This window comes from Nelumbo nucifera, chromosome 2 (genome assembly GCF_055504915.1).
Source record: "Nelumbo nucifera cultivar China Antique chromosome 2, China Antique-T2T, whole genome shotgun sequence".
NCBI classification, from domain to species: Eukaryota; Viridiplantae; Streptophyta; class Magnoliopsida; order Proteales; family Nelumbonaceae; genus Nelumbo; species Nelumbo nucifera.
Genome location: NC_142650.1, coordinates 79,996,990 through 80,018,732, shown reverse-complemented (window position 1 = coordinate 80,018,732; position 21,743 = coordinate 79,996,990). Strand labels below are relative to the sequence as shown.

Sequence of the window (21,743 nt, the reverse complement as noted above, 5' to 3'; positions counted from 1 at the left end):
TAAGTCATTAGTGATGGACACCCAACCTATGTGAAAGGAGATCGTTGAAATTAGGTTGAATGGGTAAAAATGAGTCGCTAGATGACTTGGGAAAGCACTATCATTTCGTGTCTCATTTCAGATCCCGAAGTAAGATAGTGCTCACTTCAGTTTGAGGAAGTTGAGCATAAGGCTCCTAATCAGTTAAGAATAGTGTGTGTAGTGCATGCTAAATAATTGACCTAAGTGAGTGTGAAGTGTAGCCCCTTCTAAGAGAGATTTAGGGCTAACTCTCTACAATACTCATGATTCCAAAAGGGGAACAAGGCCGAAATGTTCCAAAACAAAAGAACCACTAAAGAATTGGTGAGTTGAGTTGGTTGGCAGGTTAGCTAGTTATGACAAAGAGGAAAGGTTGAAGGAGTTTGACTCCACTCGTACTTTGTAACATAGCCTATCATACCTAAGTGTTGATTGAAGTCCAAAAGACATCACCATGAATACTTTTTCTCACCATGATGCTCAAATTGTTTGATCTTCTTGTAATTTTGAATCTTGTAAGGATTGTTAGAGGGAGATTCAAAATTTCAAGAATCTCTCCTCCCTCCCTTTTACCCTTTGAGTTTTGTCTTTTCATCTTTGCTTCTTTAAGTGCATGGGAAGACTCCCTTGTCCCACATTGCTTGGGAAGGGAGTTGAGTTGGAGTTTATATATAGATTTGCTCTCTCTATGGGTAGGGACCCATAGGAGGAAAGCATTATAGATATTTACATGTATGTGAGGGGGGTTGGGGTGCTTTTTACACTCGTGCACCAGTACGGGGCGTGGGTGAGAGTGCGTGTGCATGTGCATGTACATGTATACACGCACTACACCAAATCATTTTAATTTTGACCGGTTTAAACAATTTGACTTTTGAATTTCAAAATTTATTTTTAAAATGTTTCTTCTTCCTTTCCATGTCTCTTCTTCTTTGGTTCTCTTCGAATAGGTGCACTGTTCTGAAGAGGCAACTCTCCGAAAGGACACTCCTGTGTCCATTCGGGTGAGTGAGAACACTCTATAAAAGGAGTATTGGTCGACACAAAAACACAAATCATTGCACACAACACAGCTTTCTCTCTCTGTCAAGTGTCGATTTTCTGAGCATCATTCTTGGTGGTTTGCGGAGGTTTGGTAAGAGAGTGCACGCCTTCCAGTGGCTTGTGGATTGTTTTATCTTGATGACCAATTTGCAATCACCCGATTACACCATAGGGGAAAATGTGGTTGAGAGGAGATTATTTCTTATGATAGTTGTGGTGATAGAAGTGTTTCTCTCAATGATATTATGAGCCCTATTAAGCAGGATTTTATCATAAGCTGTGATTGTGGTGTAGATGAGTCTAGCTTCGGTCAGGGCAAAGTCCATTCCAATAGCCTTTACAGCCTTACGTTGAGAATATCTCCGTACTTATGTGATTTATTTCATGGAGGACATTCCCAAGGCAAAGTTGCAAGGGGTTGCTCAAGCACCAACTTGCCCTGACAGAAGTCGAACTCGGTGTAGATAGTAATGGTGGAGTGACTTATTGGTTATATATGTTTTTCACTATAACAATAATTTTATTATGGTTGCACGAGGTAGTATATGATGTAGCGCGATCTGGCTGCTCCTTGCTGGAGGTGACCTGGCTTCCAGTCAGATGACAGATTAGGTTGATCTGCAAGAGGACGACGGATTAGTATACTTGTTGCGAGCTGAAATAGCTTAGGAATGTAGAGAGCTAGAGAGCAGAGAAATCACGCGTACCTTGTGCCCTCGGGGTTGGAGCCTTTATATAGTTGAGTCCTCGTGGAAATCGTGGAGCGGTTCCGGGATCCTCATCACGATGAGATCCGTTTCTGCGTTAATTGAGGGGTAACATCGTCAACTGATAAGGCTTATCAATTCCGCCCGAATCGGGCGGGGAGGAGATAATGCTTACCGTTACGGAGCGTGATCCCGCGAGGCTCGGAATCTGATAGAGAGATTTCCGGGGTCGCCATGTAGTGGTCTAAGTCAGTATCCCCGAATTGATGCTCTTTAGTTCCGAACTGAAGAGAACGCCGAAGGGCCTTGGGACCAAGGTGGTCCTAATGCGACCTTGTACTAAGGTGACCTCGTCTCGAGGTGACCCATGCCGAGGTGGTTTGATTATTGAGCTCGATATGTTGCGGACTTGGTATGTTGAGCTGAGTTGTCATCTATTAGTCAGGTCATGTCCACGTGTCCCCCTATTACTAGGTCGGGCCAAATCACCCTTCATCAATTGCCCCCCACTCCTTGAGCCAGGGGTCTTAACCCGGTGTGGGGAGTTCATGACGAGTCCAGGTGGATTTGGCATGAGGTCTTGGCGGTCTGTCGAGAAAATCAATTGGTCGGACCTGTTTGAACCTTCAATCTAACCAGCAATAGCCCAGGTCACCTCAGGTGTACGTGAGGACGTCATGCTGTTTATGGACTCCGCGAACGTCAAAAATGCGCTCAACCGATTTCGTCCTCGGGCGTCGTGCAACCGGTTTTCATGAGGACCGTTGGATCAAGTAGATCACAACCGTTGATCGCCTTGCGGTGAACTATAAATAGGGGGCCGAGGGACCCCTCTTCTTCACCAAAAATTCTGTTTGAGCTCTCCCGAGGTCACGTCAGAATCTTTCAGCTCGCTACTTCTTTCTTTGTATTCCGAGGTCGTTCTTCTTTTGGCAAGTTTGTTTTTTTTTAGTTTGTTCTCCTTTGTTGTTCTTGTTTTAATCATGTCTAGTGCTAGCATAGATAGGCTCTTAGGTGATTCAAATGAGCTCGAGGGTGCCAAAGTGCAGTCCTAGGCTCCCGCTGGCGAGGTCAGCTCCTCGCTAGGTAGGTCCCCCCTTAGCCCCTTAGAGGAAACTTCCTTACCTGAAGCTGGGCCATCTCGGCCTGAGGAGCCAGAAGCTTGGGAGGAGGGACTGACCTCCAAATAGGAGGTCCCATCTTCTTCTCGGGGTCGGGATCCAGATGACTTCGGTCCTTCCACCATGACCTCGGATAGGCTACTGTCTTTGGTACCTCGTTACCGTCTCCCTAATAGTTTAGTTTTTAGTGTTCCCTTAGGTCAGTATCCTTGGGCTCACGATCACCATGAGCTCACAGTTTTCAAAGAGCAGCTCGTAGTCGGGCTGCGCTTCCTGCTTCATCCCTTCATTATAGAAATAGTCAAGTTTTTTAACATCACTATTGACCAACTTCGCTCGAACTCAATCCGGACTATAGTAGGTACTATCTCCCTGTTCCACGCATACAACCGACCTCTGTCTTTGGACGTCTTTAGCTCGATCTATTCAATTAAAAGGAATTCCGCTTGTCTGCGTGGGGACGTTCAACAAAGTAACAACATCTCTCCTCGGCCCGGGTTTAAAATCCTGTTCGGTAGCCCGAACAAAGTGCCAGCCTGGAAGAGAAGGTACTATTTTGTTCAAAATCCTGAGGGATGGCCTTTCCCGACTCATTGGAGGGTGGCTATCAAAGATCCCGGGGTGAGCTTAGACGTAGAGACTAGGGCAGTTGTTAACTCTTGGAGGGACCTCGGCCTGGAGATGAATAACTTCTTGGCCGAGGAGAAGCTTGTGCGGGCTGGACTGAGCCCTCCGGGTAGGTCTTCACCTCGGTACTTACTTTAAGTTTTCCTTAGTTCACTACTAACCTTTTCTTTTCTTCTTGCAGTAGCCATATGTCGGAGGTCGATGCTGAGAACCTTCTCAAGAGCTTCCAGAGAGGGAAGAAGAGGAAGGCTTCGAAGAAGTCTCGCCGGGAGGCCGGTCCCAATCTTTGCGCCGAGGTCATTGAGCTAGAGCCGATCTCTGCCGAGCTCCCGAAGGAGAAGGTCCGCCCTCAGCCTCCCGTTGTGGACCTGAACGAAGACCAGGAGGAAGGTATTTTTCCTCACGAACCGAAAAGCACTTCCATGCCCGAGCCCCAGTTCCCAAAGGAAAGTATAATGACCCCTCGGCTCGGGCTGCTCAAGAGCAAGGATGTCATTTTTCCTGCCGAGGTCGCGGAGTGGGATGACATGCCTACGAGTCAGCTCAGAGGCCGGGCTGCCAACTACTGCATGGTGGTAAGTACCTTACTTTACATTTCATTTCCTTGTTTGCTTTTTTAAATGCACTTACCTCTATTTCCTTTACTAGGTGAACTCCGCCATTCATTCATTGGTCTACCAGTCCGAGGTCCGCCTAAAAAAAGCTCAGGAAGCTAAGGAGAAGGCACGGAAACTTTATCGCGAGGTTCTTTGGGCCAAGAAGGGAGCTCGGAGCCAACAGGAGTTGATCCTGGCGCTGACCGAGGAGAAGGGAAAGCTTCAATGTGAGAATGAGAATCTTGAAGCTATGATCTGAGAATGCGCCGAAATCTTCGAGACCGCCATTCAAGAGGCACGAGCTGGAGAGGGAGTGCGCCATCGGAAACTTCAAGGAGTCTCTGGAGTTCCACAACCTCTAGGTCGAGTATGGATCGAGCTCCTACCGTTCCGGCTTCAAGTTGTGTAAGTATCTGATGTGGCAGAAGTTCCCCGAGCCGGACCTCGGAGTCGTTTCTATGTCCGATCTTACCCAGAAGTGGCGAATCTCAGTTCGACAACCTGGTACACTGTGTGCGGGCCATTCAGGTCCAAATGCAACAGGTCCAGCAGTTCCAGCACTATTAACAGCAAGTCCTTCACCAATTCTACCAGCAACAATATCAGCAGCAATTTCCTCCATTGCAGCATAATCAACAACCGGTTCCACCCCGGCACCTAGCAATACAGTCGAATCAGTCTCATCGGCAGAACACTCGCTCTCCCCGCCAAGGCGAGACTTCCCAAGTTCCACTTCCTCTTGGGAGCCAGGTCTCACCTCGCGGTAGGAGGGACGGACAAGTCACTCCGCCCGCTTCACAGGGCAATATTGGAAGCAGATCCGGAGATACTCAGCCCGCCAGGGCTATTTTACCTCGGCCCTCACATCAAGAAGGTTCGCTTGCAGGAAACTGGTTTAGGGTTCTGGCCACGAACTCAAGGCAAGGCCCTTCCTTCCATGGCAGCCAGCCTCAGCATCCAGAGCCACTCCATGCCAGAACAGTACCCAACCACATAGAGGTCAGCAACACCAATGCGGAACCGATCAAGAGGCAACAGCGAAGGCGTCGCAAGGCACGCCGAACCACAACTTAGAATAGCCAGCTCGTCAGGCCCAGCCAGCCAGAGCAAGTAAGGGTAAAAAGGAAGCAATCTCAGCAGCCACAAAGACCGCTCCTCTCCTCTCCGGGTCATCCCCTTTGTCCTCCGAGCTACTGGTGACCCCGATGCCGAAGGACTTTAAAATGCCGCCTCTCGATAAGTATGATGGGTCCTTCAACCCAAATGACCATGTGGACTCCTTCCAGTCCTAGATGCACTTAGCTAGGGCTGACGAGTCCTGCATGTGCATGGCCTTCTCCACAACATCCAAAGGAGTAGCTCGCACATGGTACCGAAACCTCGTGCCAGGAACGATCAGAAGTTGGGCGCAATTCATAGAGATGTTAACCTCGCACTTCATTACCAGCAAGAAGTGCCCGAGGTCCCAAGAAAGCCTCTTCAATGTAGTCCAAAGAGAAGGGGAGTCTATCAGAAGCTATATTAAATGCTTCAATGACACCTACTTGCAGATCCCCGATCTAGATCCAATAGTGAGGCTCACGGTGGCAAAGAAAGGTATAACCCATAGGGAATTCAAGTGGCATGTCGTGGCCAACAAGCCAAAAGAGAAGGTGACAACACAAGTAACGGTGGCAACAAACAAAGAAAGAGCAAGTCCCCGACTAGGAGAGGAAACAAGTCCGGGAGCCGATCTCCTTCACGATCTCATAAGTCAGGTCGGCGTTCCCGAACTCCACCGGTTGAAAGGACGAACTACACACCCCTCAACGCAAAGCGAGGAGAAATCTTTATGGCAATCAAGGACTCCTCTTATATCAAGTGGCCACCTCGGTTGAGGGGGGACTCCGCCACCAAAAACAGGAATGTATATTGTCATTTTCACAAAGACCACGGTCATAGCACCGAAAATTGTAGAAATCTCCACGACGAGATCGAAGAGCTTATCCGTCGCGGATATCTAAAAAATTTTATCCAAAAAGAAGACAGGAACCAAGCAGATCGCCAAACAAATCGGTAGGGGGATCAAAGAAGAAATGCTCCTGAATCCAACAGCAGACAGAGTGAGCAGCTGCCAAGGCAGTTACCAGAAGAAAGGCCGATCCGCGGAGTAATCAATGAAATTCAGTCATAATTTTTTCTGATGCCAAATCTGTAATAAAATCTTTAGGCTTTGTTTGGTTGCAGTGCAATTATATTTGCACTAATACAAATGCTTGGGAGTGCAAATCAAAATAATGTAAATCCTGGTTTAATTTTGTTTTGGGTTTTATTTTATTTTGTTTGAGGTCTTATATTAGTTCATTTATATTACAATCAAACAAAATAAGATAAATATCCAAATAAAAATAAATCATAATTTGCATTGGAATCATTTGCACTACCATGACTTTGCATCAGTACAAATAAATTTGCATTACAACTAAACACAATGTTAAGTTCTCAGTCCTGTTTTTTTGCCTTGGAACCCTAATTCCTGGATATACTAAATCCTCTCTATTAACTTTTTTTTCTTGAAGTTGTTTCTTTTAAGAATATTCCAAGACATTATAATATGGCTGCCCATGCCTTTATCTCAAAAGGCTAAAGTTTTTGTAAAGTATTTGGTGGGGCAGGCCACTGGTTATACGTATTGAACTCTTTGTATCTTCTTTCTTTAAGTCCTTTATTTCATTCATCAAAAATGACTTAATATTCAAGTTTATTTATTAAATATAGCATTCTTATTATTTTTATTAGTCTAATCCTACCCGTTTGCAGCCTACGGTAGGTAGCCTATGTCCGATTGATTCTCTCATAAAATTACATTCCCATGCACTGTCCAATAAAATTAACTAGTAAATGCCAGGCAATGTAGGTGAGATTTGGCCCCCATATCTGACACTTCTCCACCAAAACTAAAAATAAAAAGCAAAAGTAACTGTTGGGTTTCTTTATCTCCATTACTTTTTATAATGGAAACTAGCGGAACCTTTGGACTTTTTTAAAGAAAGTGAAATAATAGAAATACATGAACATACTTAATGTTCATGTAACCTTTGGACTTTTTTTTTTGCTATTTATATTGATTTCTGATAATTAATGTGATTTTTTGTATCTGACATCTCCCCACCAAAACTATAAAAATAAGCAACAAAACTGTTGGGTTTCTTTTTCATCACTTGATCGGTTCGGTTCATCTTCTCCATTGGGCCTACAAGATAATGAAACCTCAGTGTTCATCGGTGTCTCCATGCACCCCTGCACCTAGGAATCTCCTGCAATGTGTGGTATATAATATAAAAGGATAAAAGCAAAAGCAAAATACCCAATTAAATGGTAGATCACGAATTGGGATATGCTCCCTGTGCGCCTCACGGTCACATGATCCCACCCTGTATTTGAGAACATCTCTCCATAAATAATAAATAGAAGTATGGGAGATGTTCGAAAACATCTTCTACCCTGTGCAGCCAAGACATGTTGTAAGATCACAATGTTGAAAAAGAGACCAGATCTGCTCCTCACAATTGGCGCCTCATATGTGCGCATGCATTGGAAACATTTCCTGTACTTATTAATAAATATTCATAGGAGATATTCTCAATACACGGTGGATATACTTATGAGGTGCTCATTTGTGAGGAGCAGATCCTGAAAAAGTGGGCTGATTCCATTTTAACTTTTTGTTTGATTCCCTTTTCCTTTCTTTTATATGTATGACTGTATTATAAATAAAGTGGTAAAGTACTGGGACTACGTAAAACAAGGTCTGTGTTGAAGGAAAGTGGTTCCAAAATTTTGTCGTTTAATGTGAGGGTTCTGAGGGTTTTCTCCCTTTATAGTTTTTTCCTCTTCTGATATACAAACACAGAGACACATGGATCATGGGATGAGTGATGGTGGTACAGACAAGGCGGTGTCGCCTCAGTTGATGCCGAAAGATGGGTTGAGTATGGCCGTGGCTACCCAGAAGTCTATGCGGCAAATGAGTTTCTTCTGGGGCAGAAATGTGGAGATTCTCTTCCCTGGTTGGCCTGAAAGCCGGCTTGGCATGTACATCTTGGCTCTCTGTTTCGTTTTTCTCCTTGCGGTAGCTGTGGAGTTGTTAAGCGTCACTTGGAGCTTCAGACCAGGGATGAACCCAAGAGTAGCTAGGCTGGCTCGTACCAGCGTGTACGTTCTTCGCATGGGTCTGGCTTACTTAGTCATGCTCTCTGTCATGTCCTTCAATGGAGGAGTATTTCTTGTTGCAGTCGCTGGTCATGCTGTTGGGTTCTTCCTTTTCAGGAGCCATATTTTTACCGGACCAAGCTCAGCCCGGTCTTAATGAAAACCCAATCAGGCAATCACCATCAACCTTACTGATGCTTGTCGATGCTTAATTTATTAGTTGATTTTACTAATGATGACTCTTCATTGTGCTTAGATTTCCTTTTACTTCTGTTTTCTTCCTATAAATAAATATGGCTTCCCAACATTTGGTTACTTAAAGGAAGAAGTTATGTAATTAATTGTTTTTGGTTTTAACTTTTAAGAGAAAATGAAGTGAAATTCTTTCTTTGTCACACAAAGATAAAAACCGGTTGCAATGGAACCCATTTGAACTATGTTTGATTAGTGCCCACATGACCTCCTCTATATCTTATTGCTTACGTATGAAAAATGGCATGTCTATAATCAACCTTTATTGCTTACTAACACTGGCCTACTTTCTTCTTCCATTAATCCTTGCTCTGTTCTGTATTCCCCACCAAAGTTAGATAAGAAGAAAGAAGATAAGACAGAGAAAGTGAGTGAGTGAGTTGCACCTCTATGAGACGCTTCTGGTTGGGTAATGGATCATCTTAGGCCAGCGGGTTGAGTAATTAATTTAATTAACAAAGGAGTGGTTAATCTTACATTTAACAATATATTTTAATTAATCATAGATGATGAAATGCATAAAATTACAAAAATTCCCACCTCAACGTTCCTTATTTTCTTTTCTTCATACTTCTCTTAAAAATTAATTAACCAAAAATATCCCCATTTTCTCCAAACCAAAGCATCTGAAATAACAAGAATCATTTCATTGGCATAAAAAAAAGTTTTTTTTTTTTAATTCTCGATTCATTTCACTCACAAGAATGTTTTCTTCATCTTAAAATATAAAAATTATCCACTCATTTCTCTAATAAATCAAGAAAACCTAAATGAAACCATAAATTCATATCTATCATTAAAAAAAAAAAACTCTACCATTTCATTATGAATATTGAATGCAACCAGAAATCTCAAGGATCTATTGAAGCAATTGAAAGGGATACAATGTTATACTTAGAAAATGAATCGAATCATAAACTGTTCAAATAAATAAAAACTTGGTAGATTGGGGATTTAATTTAAACAGCTAAAGGAGAATCTTTTTCAAAGTTAACTAACATAACTCAAATGAAGGGGTTTTTGTTGTAAAGTGAAAGTTTATAGGGTCTTTGAAGCAAATGAAAGCTTAGGAGTATTTGTCAATAACACCATAATACAGGGGTCTTTATAATTTACCCAATACAAAAAGTATGATTAACAAGAAATCAAAATTGGGTCAGTTTTATATGTACAAACATATCAATGTTGTTTGGTTGTAAAGGGCATAAAGCCAAAACACATTTTTGCAAGTGTTTGGTTCATAAAAGCATGGAATAGTGGTAGATCATTAATCTAATTTTCTACTGATATCCATAATGAGCTCAACATTTAATCCAGTTTTCCATCAGGCATCTCAAACCATTGTAAGAAAAAAAGGCATCTCAAATGGCCCTGCTAAGAAATGTGAGATTGGAAACACAATTCGTTGCAAGGCATGAAAAAAGTTAACACATTCCATTCAAGGAATTGGTTCCATGAAAATCAATTGCTTATCATCAAATAAAACCAAAATCAGATATATATTTGGCTATAAAATTGAAAAAGTAAAAGAAAAAAAGGAAAAAGCTGAGTAGTGTTTTAGAAATGAAAGAGATACATAATAAAAATTTATTAGAAAAATGATCAAAACCATTGTTTGGACTGCAAAAACTCCTTAAAGACCAAACCTTGGTAGGGTTTCAAGACTAGAATTTAAAATTCTGACAATCCAAGCATGTGAGAATCAAATTCTCATTGGAGAATCCAATTCCCCCATGATCAATCCAGCACTAAAATGACCCAATTTTGATTTTAATACTTAAACTAAGTGTACCTGATACAAAGACCACAAAACACAACTCCTAAAGTGGTTGTTCACACCCAAAATTCAAACCCAAACCAAGCTCCAAACTGAAGATGGTGTAGCTCTATCAAAAGCTCTATCTTGCAACAAAACTAGAACCAAATTGCATACTAACTGGCGTGAATAATGTCCAACTGTGAACCACTTTCAATCTGAGTTTTTGTAAAAAAAAGAAAAACGCAAAAAGGTGCAAAATAGGCTTCTCAAGGCTATGTTAAACTAGGGTTTTGGGTGTTGGAGAGTAGAAAGCAATGTGCAAAATAATGCGCAAAAAGGTATGCATTGATTTCTACTTTCCTCTTATATAGACTTGCTAATTCTAATGTGATTAGAACTATCCAAATCTGATTTGGTTAGACTTCTAATTACTTGAGTAATTAGAGAGATCCATACCCAAAACCCATATCCATATTTGACCCAATGCATATGACAACTTAAGTTTTCATGTGACTAGTCTAACTAACTAATGGGATTAGGCCCATTACCAAGTAGTTTCTTAATTACATGAGTTGCAAGTCAATTGGGCCTAAATAATGTATAGCATGGAACACACAAAGCTTTCATATCAGTCCATAAAGGTTTACCTAGTGAACCCCTGAGCCAATCAAATTGGGCTTAATATAGGCTTAGCACTTAAGTGTAAGTGATCATTGGTTTCAATCACCCTATGAAGGCCAAGGACAATGGATTAATGCTAAGATAAAAGTCCTTCAAATTTCAGCCCTTAAAGGCCTTTTGCACTTAACCTCTTATAGCCCAAAATAATCAATCACCATACATAGAGAATGACCTCTTCTCTAACTACTAAATGTAGTGTCACACCCTCTACTAAGATGGATCCTACGATTGAAAACCTTTTGTAAACTCTTTCATAAATTAACATATTATAAATATAAATGTATTTTGCAAAATTATTTAAAAAATATGTTGAAATCCACTACTAACAATTTTAGATTTCCATAAAAGAGAGCATAAATTCTAATATTCTCTTTATTTAACAAAGGGGTCAATCCTATCACAACAATCACCGACTCAGACAGTATTCTAAATTGCTCTAATATACCAAAGTATTTGACCCTTATCTCACTAATTCACATATCAAAAGCAATTTAGTCCAAAAGTTGCAGTATCATTATTTAGTTTGGGGTAATTGCAACTTTTTAATTTTGTCCATTTGTCTCTAAGGTCCAAGGCATAATTAGAAATTGCCCCATGTTCAATGTTTGTCATAAACACCCATTGACTATACATTTGGTCTAACCCTAGAAAATGAGACAAATTACTCCACCAATTTGGTAGTACATCAATATCAACTTTGTCAAAATAAACTCCTCAAGTTTATCCAATGGTTGAGAACATTCTAAACTAACATAAGTCTCATAAATGTCCAGTTTATAAGATAACATATAAAAAACATATCAATTACAAATATAGAATAATAATACTCTAATTTCATAAAACTTAGAATACATCAATCTGATTGGATCTAAGGGCATAGACTGCCTAACACATGTCTAGGGTAGTGCAATCTTGGAGATGATATTAGATCTTTAGCAACAAAATGATAAATCAGTTTTCTGGCAATATGATTCACAGTTCATTGTCTCTAAGAAAGGAAAAAGATAAATAAACTCCAAATAAAAAGATTTGTCATAGGTATATTATCAGATCTAAAAAAGCTAAAAAAGGAAACATTTAACTTCAAACTACTGCAAACACTAACTAATCGACTCTAGATCTACATTAGGAAACAATAATAGCTAGAAACACCCCCCAGTTGGCTCTAGATCTGTAATGTTTTAGTATTTTTTTTTTTTCAAGATATGAAAGTATCATTCGTCTAATAGGGAAGAAACGATGACTAAAAACTTTCCCAATACCTTTTTTCGATTTATGATTCTCAGATTTGTGATTCATCTAGCAAGGAAAAAATAATAGGTGAAAATATTGTTTCCATTTTCTAGATCTATTATTCTCATATTCTTTCATTGATAAAGTATATTCTCAAATCTTTTTGTTGATTAGGTTGATTAGATTAGATCTATTTATCAGTTCACAGATCTTCCTATTGCAAGCCATACAAAATCAATACATTCTTTAGATTAGATTTGAGTAAAAGGAGGAAGATCCATCCTCCTATAAGAAATAAAAGCCCCATCATCATAATAATCACTGTACAAGAGCCACTCCCTCTATGAAGTGCCAAAATAATGGAATGAAAATGTTCTTCCAAAAGCTGGTAATGTTTTGCAAATGGATATTGATGGCACAAGAAGCTAGTTGCTAGTTGGTCGATGAGAGGAATCTCTTCCATTTACATCGACCATCGATTAAAGCAATAGTTTTGATTCAATTTTTTGGAAGCAAACTTTGTACTCGTTTTCAGGGTAAATTCAATCTTGTGGCCATTTTTGTCTCAGAAACTATAAACAATGAAGCCTCAAGGGAAGGGAAGCATCAAAGACCCTACAATTAACACTTGACATAAATCATTAAAACATGTATTTTTTTATGCATACACACAAATTAATCTATTGCAAATAGAAAGGACTAAAAAGACTAGAGGTAACCAAAAAGGGCATTAGGTAGAAGTAGTAAGAACTAAGAAATGATATAGGCAATAATTTAACAATATCAATGGCATTAAACAACAAAATAAGATTCACATAGCTGAACCCATATACTTGAGATAAGACTTGGATGATGTTAATGATGATGACCTTATGAGCACATATATCAATGTGCATTTTACTTTTTTCGCTTTCAATGCTCTGAAGCTAAAGGCTCAGTTTGGAATGAATGCAAATACAAATTTATAGAGTACAAATACATACAAAATAATACAAAATACAAGATTTTACACTCTACAAATTTCTATTTATAAGAGTACAAATACAAATATCTACAATATAAATACATACAAAACAATACAAAATGCAAGCTTTTACACTCTACAAATTTGTATTAACTGAGATTAATATGCAAATCTTAAGACTCAAACTCCAACCTATCATCTATATATTCACATAAAATGTAAATGGCAAGATTTGAACCCTATACAATTGATGTTAAAAACAACTAATTAACCGAGTGGTGGCTCAATTGGTATGTTAGCTGGATAATCCCAGCAGAGCCGCGGATTCAAATCCTGCTAATACCACTTATGTTGAAAAGTTAGTGTTTATTGTGTTAAGTACCTAAAAATAAAACCATACTGCCAAAGTGCCAATGCATGAGACATTTTACAAAAAGTTTTAAATATATGTGAATTGCGATCAAACCATTTGACCCATGACCCAAGAAGCATTCCGGTTTTCTGTCCCATCCGAATCTTAAAACATTGATGGAGACAAGGAAAAAAAGGTAGCACCTGTTTAGAGGGCCTTCGAGATATCAACTTAATAAAGCCGAACATACATCTCCAACATTATAAACCAACCCATACAGAATTATCAAAACCATTCTAACCACGTAAACGTTTTAACAGCCAAATTTTTCTCAACCTCTCATCAAGTTTGAGGAACAATTTTGCCCTCCTCTCATCAAAAGCCAGAAATTCACAAGCTTCAATAACGAGATCATCGCCAAAACCTGGAATTTTCTTGACCAACTCAAATAACTCATCCAAACCTACAGTCTTGCTGCTTTGCTCTAGAGCATCAGCTATCCGACCAATATTTGTAGCCATAGCATTCATTGTTTCTACCATCATATCAACAGTCCGTTTCCTCTTTACAGGTCTTTTGGATCGTGACAATAAATCTGGTCGAGCTCTAGTCTGCTGAGACGAAACTTCCATTCCCTCATCTATGTTGTCATTACTGACATCATCATCTGCTGACAAACACCGATCAGGAATCTCCAGGTCGTCACTGTCAGGACTCAAGCCCACATCAACTTTGGAAATATCTCTAGAATAATTTCCATTTGCTTGCCCATTGCCAAAGATAATGCACAACTCATCATAGTTTTCTACGGATCTTGCTCGGAGATACCTGGCATCTGGGTGTGCCTGCAATCGACATAGGTTGATTAAGTAAAATCATTATGTCACATTTGTAACTCATACAGTGAAACTTTTGTCAAATATAAATGTACCTTAATATAGTCATTCCAAACAGAGTCATTTGCAACAACCATCTTCTGTGTTTCGTTCCAGTGGAAGCCACTCTGAGAGAGCAGTTCCTTCAGAACAGCATACTGTTTCTTCCATGTTTTAAGCCGATTCCTAACATGATCTTTTGTCAGGTCAAGTGCAAATCTTTCATTTAAAGCTCTAACAGCAGCCATATATGCTGCATGTTTTAAAACTTTATGCCTTTTATTCCCCTGTTTAACTTGGTCTGCAAGTGTCACAGCCAGACAGCGGTCCATTTCATTAGTCCACACTAAGTACCGCCCCTTCTCTTTTGCATCTTCACTGTGAGTCTGAGATGCATCAACTGTCTCAATACCCTCATAATCAGTAGCAAAGTCCATATCAACTTCCTCATTGGGTTTGGAACAACTTTCAACTGCCTGCTCATTGCCCATGATAATGCACAACTCATTATAGTTTCCAATGTGCCTTGCTCGGAAGGCTTTGGCATCAGGGTGTATCTGTGAGTAATACATGTTAATCTAAAATGTATCAAAGGAACTATGACAACGAACGTATATAAACAATCGCATACGTGAAAAAGCACTCTCACGCCCATGTGGGCATGCCTTAAATGGAAGATTGAGTTACAAATTCTGAAAGCATCTTAACTTTCAATCATTTTGAGTAATATATATACGAACCGCAGAGAATTCCTTTGAAAAACAGAATAGATTATATCACATTGTATCAATTAATTGAGCAACATATTCAGGAACACTTTACCAGACCTTTAATGGAAAAAAAATGAAGGTCCTTGCCACTGTATAATCATATGAAACCCCTGATAGGGCTACTTATCTGGCATAGAAATACCTGAAGTAGTGGCAAGGATGCCAAATTTCTATTATAATTAATATATTCCATTTTATTGTATTAAAATTAATGAAATTTAGGAATCTAAGTACATACAATAAAATGAAAAACAACATTTCAAATGATTTAAATAATAATATAATATGAGAGGGCCATTTAGTGGGGAAGACCAAGTGACCCAGGAATCTTCCAACAGCAACCTAGTTAGGAGCCCAAAAGAACCCAACATGGGGCAAATTTCAACCTCTATTCATGGGGTAAATTTCAACCTAAGAGAACTAGCCACATGTAAACAATCCACCCTTATTTCTGGGAAAGTTTTATTTTAAAAGCATTAATTTTGCAACATCTAAAATATTAATTTGGAAAACCACCAATGCAAGATGAGATTGAACATATGGCCATCCAGAGGTTCCCAAATCTGGTCGATAGTTTGGGAACTTGCATATCATCTAGATCCATCCCTCCATGTGGCTGAAATAGGAAGGTTATGTCAGGAAGATCCTACTTCAACTGATTAAAAAAGAAATCTTTTTTTCAAAAATAAAATCAGAAGTTGTTAGCATCTAGCAAACTTTTTTTTTCCTTTGAAGCATTTGATGACAGAAATTAACCAAGTTAGTCGAACGTGTGGCGTACCTTGATGTAATCATTCCAAGCAGAATCACTTGCAAAAACCATCTTTCGTGTCTCATCCCATTTGAACTCACTATGAGAAAGTAGTTCTTTTAGAACTCCATATTGTTTCTTCCAAGTTTTAAGCCGATTCCTAATGTGGTCCTTTGTCAAGTCAAGTGCAAATTTTTCATTTAGAGCCATAAGAGCAACCTCATATGCCATGTGCCTCAAATTTTGGTCTTTTATGTTACCCTGTTTTTTTGCTTCCTCTACAAGAATCTTAGAAAGGCAATGATCCATTTCATCTGTCCACACAATGTATTTACCTTTGTCCTTTGTTTTGCTACTATGAATGTGAGATGTATCAGTGGCCACTATACCCTCGTTGTCAGCACTCAAATCCACAACATCCACATTGGTTCTGTAATAGGTTACAGGAACATAATCATTGCCCAGGATAATACACAACTCGTTATAATATTCAATGAATCTTGCTCGGAAAGCCCTGGCATCTGGGTGCACCTGAAAGAAACATAACTTAGCAAGCAGTATCATAAAAGATTCTACGAATTCAAATTGAGTAGAAAATATACCTTGATGTAGTCATTCCATACAGAATCATTTGCAATCACCATCTTCCTTTTCTCATCCCACTCAAAACCATTTTGAGAAAGCAGATCCTTTAAAATACCATACTGTTTCTTCAAAGTTTTGAGCCGATTCCTAATGTGCTCTTTTGTCAAATCAAGTCCAAAATTTTTGTTTAATGCAGAAACAGCAGCTGTATATGCAGAAGAAGTTAAATTTTTATCTATTTTATTTCCCTTTTTCACTTGCTCTGCAAGTGTTTTTGTCAGACAACGATCCATTTCATTCCTCCACATTACATTTTTTCCTTTTTCATTTGTGTTGCCATTTCGAATTTGAGACACATTGGGATCCATTCCTGGCAATTCAATATTAAGTACGGTAAATATTGTGTTTATTACAAAATAAATTCAGCATAAAATAAGACAATGAGATCATGTAGTTCAATGATCAGACTAGAGATTTATGTTTGTATCTCAGCAAACCTATCGAAAAGGTGAGGCATAAGTTGTACCTCAAAAACAACAAAAGCTTCAAATAGTGTACCTAAAGCGAAGAGAAATGGGAGCTTACATATCATGAACTACAATTTAACTTTTAGTTTACCTTACCAAAGACACAAAGCATGTGCCCACAGAGGAAGCTTATACAATACAAGATTTGTCAAATCCATTTACGAATAAGCAGTTACAATATACTCTCATCAAGGTATCAATTTCACTTTTCTCCCATTCATATATTCCTCGTGAAATAGAAAACTGAACGTTGTCAGTTTGCCTGACCAAGTTGAAGCCAAATGATGACATATTCTTGAAAGAAGAATATTATTGTTTGCCTTTGCCTTTTCATTTTCCATTTTTAGGTTTAAAATAGGAGTCTGAGACTTTAGGACACAAACTTTATGTATTGAATAAATAAAAACATCAATAGCCATAAAATTTAGGGTAAATTGCTGAAACCTCCCCTGAAGTTTCTGACCATTGCTGAAATCTCCCCTGATGTTTGACAATTGCAATCACCTCCCCTGAACTTTCTGATATAGTTGCAAGCGCTTCTTTAGAATCTTCTAAAGAGGCATAAAAATGTCCAAAATACCCAATACAATTATTATTGAGCCTGGTTTCTACAGAAAAAAAAAACAATATAAATTTTATAAACAACAAAGAAATAGAGAATTTAAATTTGCAGCTTTGCCTTTGAATGATTGACATGAAGGGCAAACTTGGAAAACAAATCAATTTCAGAAAAGAGATTTGAAGGATTTGGGCTAGGATTCATATGAAGAGAAAATTTGTAAAAACAAAAATACATTTTGGTTGAAAGTACTGCATGGGTATTTTGGACATTATAATGTCTCTTTTTAGAAGACTCTAACAAAGGGGATCTACATGCAACTATGTCAGAGAAAGTCCAGGAGGTGACTGCAATTACCAAACTTCAGGGGAGAGTTTCAGCAACAACCAAAAACTTCAAGGGAGGTTTTAGTAATTTACCCTAAAATTTATAATGAGCAAAACTTGAACTGACACATCCTAGGGTGCAACATGGGGTGGCCAAGATACCGACGACCAACCTCTGTCTTGATCAGCACACAACCTGTCACACCCTGGTCTGTGTGTCCATATAGGGGATTGAACTTTCAGGGTGGGCCCTTTAGGATGAGCCACATAGTCCACTCCTGAAACCTTTCTAAGACAGTCTGTGGTCCCACTACAGAAGGTAAGGTCGACATCCCAAGTGGTGGGTCATTATGCATTTTTAGGTGGAGGCAAATATATCGAAGACATTTGAAAAAGGGGAGTATAATATTTTGACATTAATTTTTTTTTTTTTGTAAATTCTCCCAAAGGGTAAAATCCATGCTAATATTTATGATAAAGGTGATAAAGGAAGGGGTGCATAGCATGAACCAATGAAATTATGTTGTAATAAGGCACTATCCTTGTAAATTTTGGCACCTAGGCAAGCATCTCATAATCAGTCCAACCACACTTGTTTATCTCTGAGATTGGAAGAGGAAGTTTTTTTTTTATGTAGGGGAAGGGGTGCATAGCATGAACCAATGAAATTATGTTGTAATAAGGCACTATCCTTGTCATTTTTGGCACCTAAGCAAGCATCTAATAATCTAAATGGTCACCTTCTACACAAAGCAAGAGACTTTCTTAGATTGTTCCAGGCATTCAGTTAAGTGAAGCCCCACCCCCCCCCCCCCCCAAACACCTTGTCACCTAGGCAATGCCTTTGACAATAATACATAAATTCCTGCCGTTCTCAGTCCAACCACATTTGTTTATCTCTGAGATTGGAAGAGGAAGCTTTTTTTGATGTGGGGGAAGTATTAAAATAAAGTTCATTAAAATAAAATCACATCTACATAAGGTAGATGCAGTCAAAATTTCAGCAACAAAACAAAGCATTAACCTCCCCCCCACAACTGCAAAACCAAACTTGATGCTGGCACAGTGTCCATAAACCCTCACAAGAATGCCTACCCCTCCCTGAGCCACCTCCTAAGTCCTAACGTAAACCCCATAAAGGAGGATACAGAAAATAAATTTAACCATTCTCTCCACTTCCAATTCCCACCTCTTCTTGGGAGTTCACTGTCACCTCATTTGCAAACCCACACAACATACTTGTCAGTATTTATTATGCTACCAGATGTATCCTCCCCTTTTCAACGACTTCTCACCTCTGGTAATCCCCAAAAGCATTGTCTAACAAAGACAAATCAATTTGAATGCTCTGCATATCTTTGCACATCAACTTGATTATTTTCATAGTTGTGTCCTTCAACCTTCTTTTAATATTAACTTTCTTAGCCATCTTATTGGAACCAATACTGAACAGACACCCTCTTTGTCAAGCAAAGATCTGTGAAATTTGTACAATTCTTAGGTTCTTCTGCCCCTTGAAATGCCTAGCAACAGTAGATTCCTTCTCTATCTCCTATGACTCCTTATCCTTGTGATTATGAATCACTGAGGTATTCTATTGTATATCAAATTTTCTTCTGCCTAGCACCACCTCAACCCTACAAATTTGAATTTCAACACAAACTCCAATCTGCAAATCTAAACCCTTTATCTGTTGTCCTTACCTCTCTATGACCCTGAGATTTCTGCTCTTTCATGAAAGAATCTTCATACTCCCATGTTTCTATATCACAACTAACACCTATTACCTCTCTTTCCTGAACTTCAATGAATCCTCTCACTTGTTCCTCGTTTGTTTCCACTTTTCCATGTGGAAAATCTTCCCAACACCCTGTCCCTCTCTTCATCTTGATTATATAGCTAAACTATCCTCTTTCCTCCCTTTCTTTCTTTTCCAGATTCTTCAAAAGTTTTCCTTGCAAAATCTTCTTGATCAAGAAACACAAAACCCAATACTTTACAAACATTAGTTCTGTCTAATCTGAAATCTTCTTCATAGTTTTAATCCTTTTCTTTTTCTTACATTTTTTGTCATTAACCATGAATTTCATTAATGACTAAAAGAAAACTCCTCAATCTCCAAATAGGATAGAGAGAAGACAACGCAATTCATCTTTGGCTTCCATACAAATGTTTCAAGATTGCACTAAGTTGGATTTACATCAATTCCTGGGCCTGGTGTTCCCCAAAGAAGTTGGTCCCTGGTTACTCCATTAGTTCTAAGGTATTATCTAATTTGGTATCCATTTGAATGAGCAGTTTGGCTGTCAAAGGCAGTGCTTCTATAATCATCTGATGAAGTACCCAGGGGCCCTCATTTTTCTTCTCCAACCAACTAAGCATTACAGTCCTCTTCCACAATCAAGTTCGACTATCCCAAAGAATCAACTATTTTCAGGCCATGTATGAGTGCAAGAATTTGAGTTCTCAAGGAGTTTCCAGCCCCAATGGCCCAGTGAAGCTCATGACAACAATTCCATTATGATTTCTCAATGTTGCATAGACAGGCACAAGAATTAAATTCTGACATGTGCTCAAGAGCCCAACTCGGAAAGATAATAAAACATGGATTTGTAGGCACATCTGTTAGACAGTGCATGCCCTCAGCTCCAATAGGGCTGATGTAAACAGATATTTGTTATTGAATAAATTCAGTGCATTATTGCTTCATGTGTGTTATAGTGTGTTTCTGTGAATTACTCCTTAACTATGCATTTATGAGACTTATGTTATCATGTCAAGGTCAATACTCAAGTGCTATCAAATTGGAGTATGTTGTATCAACTGCTCAGGTTAGACCTGAGATAATAGTGAATGGGTGTTTAGACCCTAGACCTTGGAGAGAGAGGGGTAAATTGGGAAGTTGCATTTAATCCCCTGACTTGATAATGATACTACACTAGGTAATTGAACTAGCCTTCTTTTAATATGCCAACCAAAAAGATTCTTTTGGGGTCAAATACTTGGATATGTTGGAGTAGACCGGGAAAATACTTGAGCAAGTGATCATTGTGATAGGATTAGCCACTTTTTCGGACAAAGAGAATATCTCGGTATAAACTCTCTAATGGAAGCCTAAAACTGTTGGCAGTGGATTTCAACTTGTTTTGAAATCGTCTTGCAAAATATATTTATATTATAAATAGTTTATTTTGATAAAGAGTTTGCAAATTGGTTTTAATCTCGGGATCCATCTGAGTGGAGGATGTGACACTACATCCTGCAGTCAGGGAAGAGATCCCTCCCTATCAAAAATTCTGAAATTGGTACAGGAAAGGAAAAAACTGATTTATTCTCCAATTTATTCTTTCCTAGCTCCAATATCTGCATAAGGATATCATTCATGAGGAGTCTATAATTGTTTCTTCAATATCTTCAAGGACAGGTTTTGTTCTATATAATCCTTCTCACGTATATGTTTACACACTTGAATGCCCCTGAACCTCTGTTTTGTGATTTCTCTTGTCCTTATTCACCCCAAATGACATCTGGTTTCAATATCTTTGCCTCCCACGTGCTTCCCATGAACCCTGTCAGAAACATCCCTTCTTCCAATACCTCTGTTGGATGAACCTTCCTCTGACACAATAGAATGTAACATCCCCTTGCTTCATGTCTCCACTTGAAGATGAACATTCAAGTTTGAATTGATACAGCTCCAGAGCTCCTCTTTCTTCTCCTCCATACCACCTTTATTTGCCTCATCAGAACCTCTTTCAGCTTCCAACACAACAGATACCTCCACCCCCTCCCCCACCATTTT

General features: G+C 39.1%; 1 protein-coding gene and 1 pseudogene across 3 annotated transcripts in view; one reads left to right on the top strand and one right to left on the bottom strand.

Moving 5' to 3' along the window:
* The first annotated feature begins 8,014 nt into the window (after positions 1 to 8,014).
* Positions 8,015 to 8,464, top strand: LOC104590477 (copper transporter 6 pseudogene; annotated as a pseudogene).
* Positions 8,465 to 13,727: 5,263 nt separating this feature from the next.
* Positions 13,728 to 21,743, bottom strand: part of LOC104590478 (uncharacterized) — a 34,840-nt gene continuing 26,824 nt past the window's right edge. For all 3 annotated transcript variants that reach the window (XM_010249161.3, XM_010249160.3, XM_088898275.1), the window contains 4 exons: positions 16,547 to 16,899; positions 15,975 to 16,475; positions 14,480 to 14,980; positions 13,728 to 14,393 (listed from right to left, as the gene is read on the bottom strand). In XM_010249161.3, coding sequence (XP_010247463.1) covers positions 13,845 to 14,393; positions 14,480 to 14,980; positions 15,975 to 16,475; positions 16,547 to 16,899 — 1,904 coding nt within the window. In that variant the 3' untranslated portion in view covers positions 13,728 to 13,844. The remainder of the gene's footprint in view (positions 14,394 to 14,479; positions 14,981 to 15,974; positions 16,476 to 16,546; positions 16,900 to 21,743) is intronic.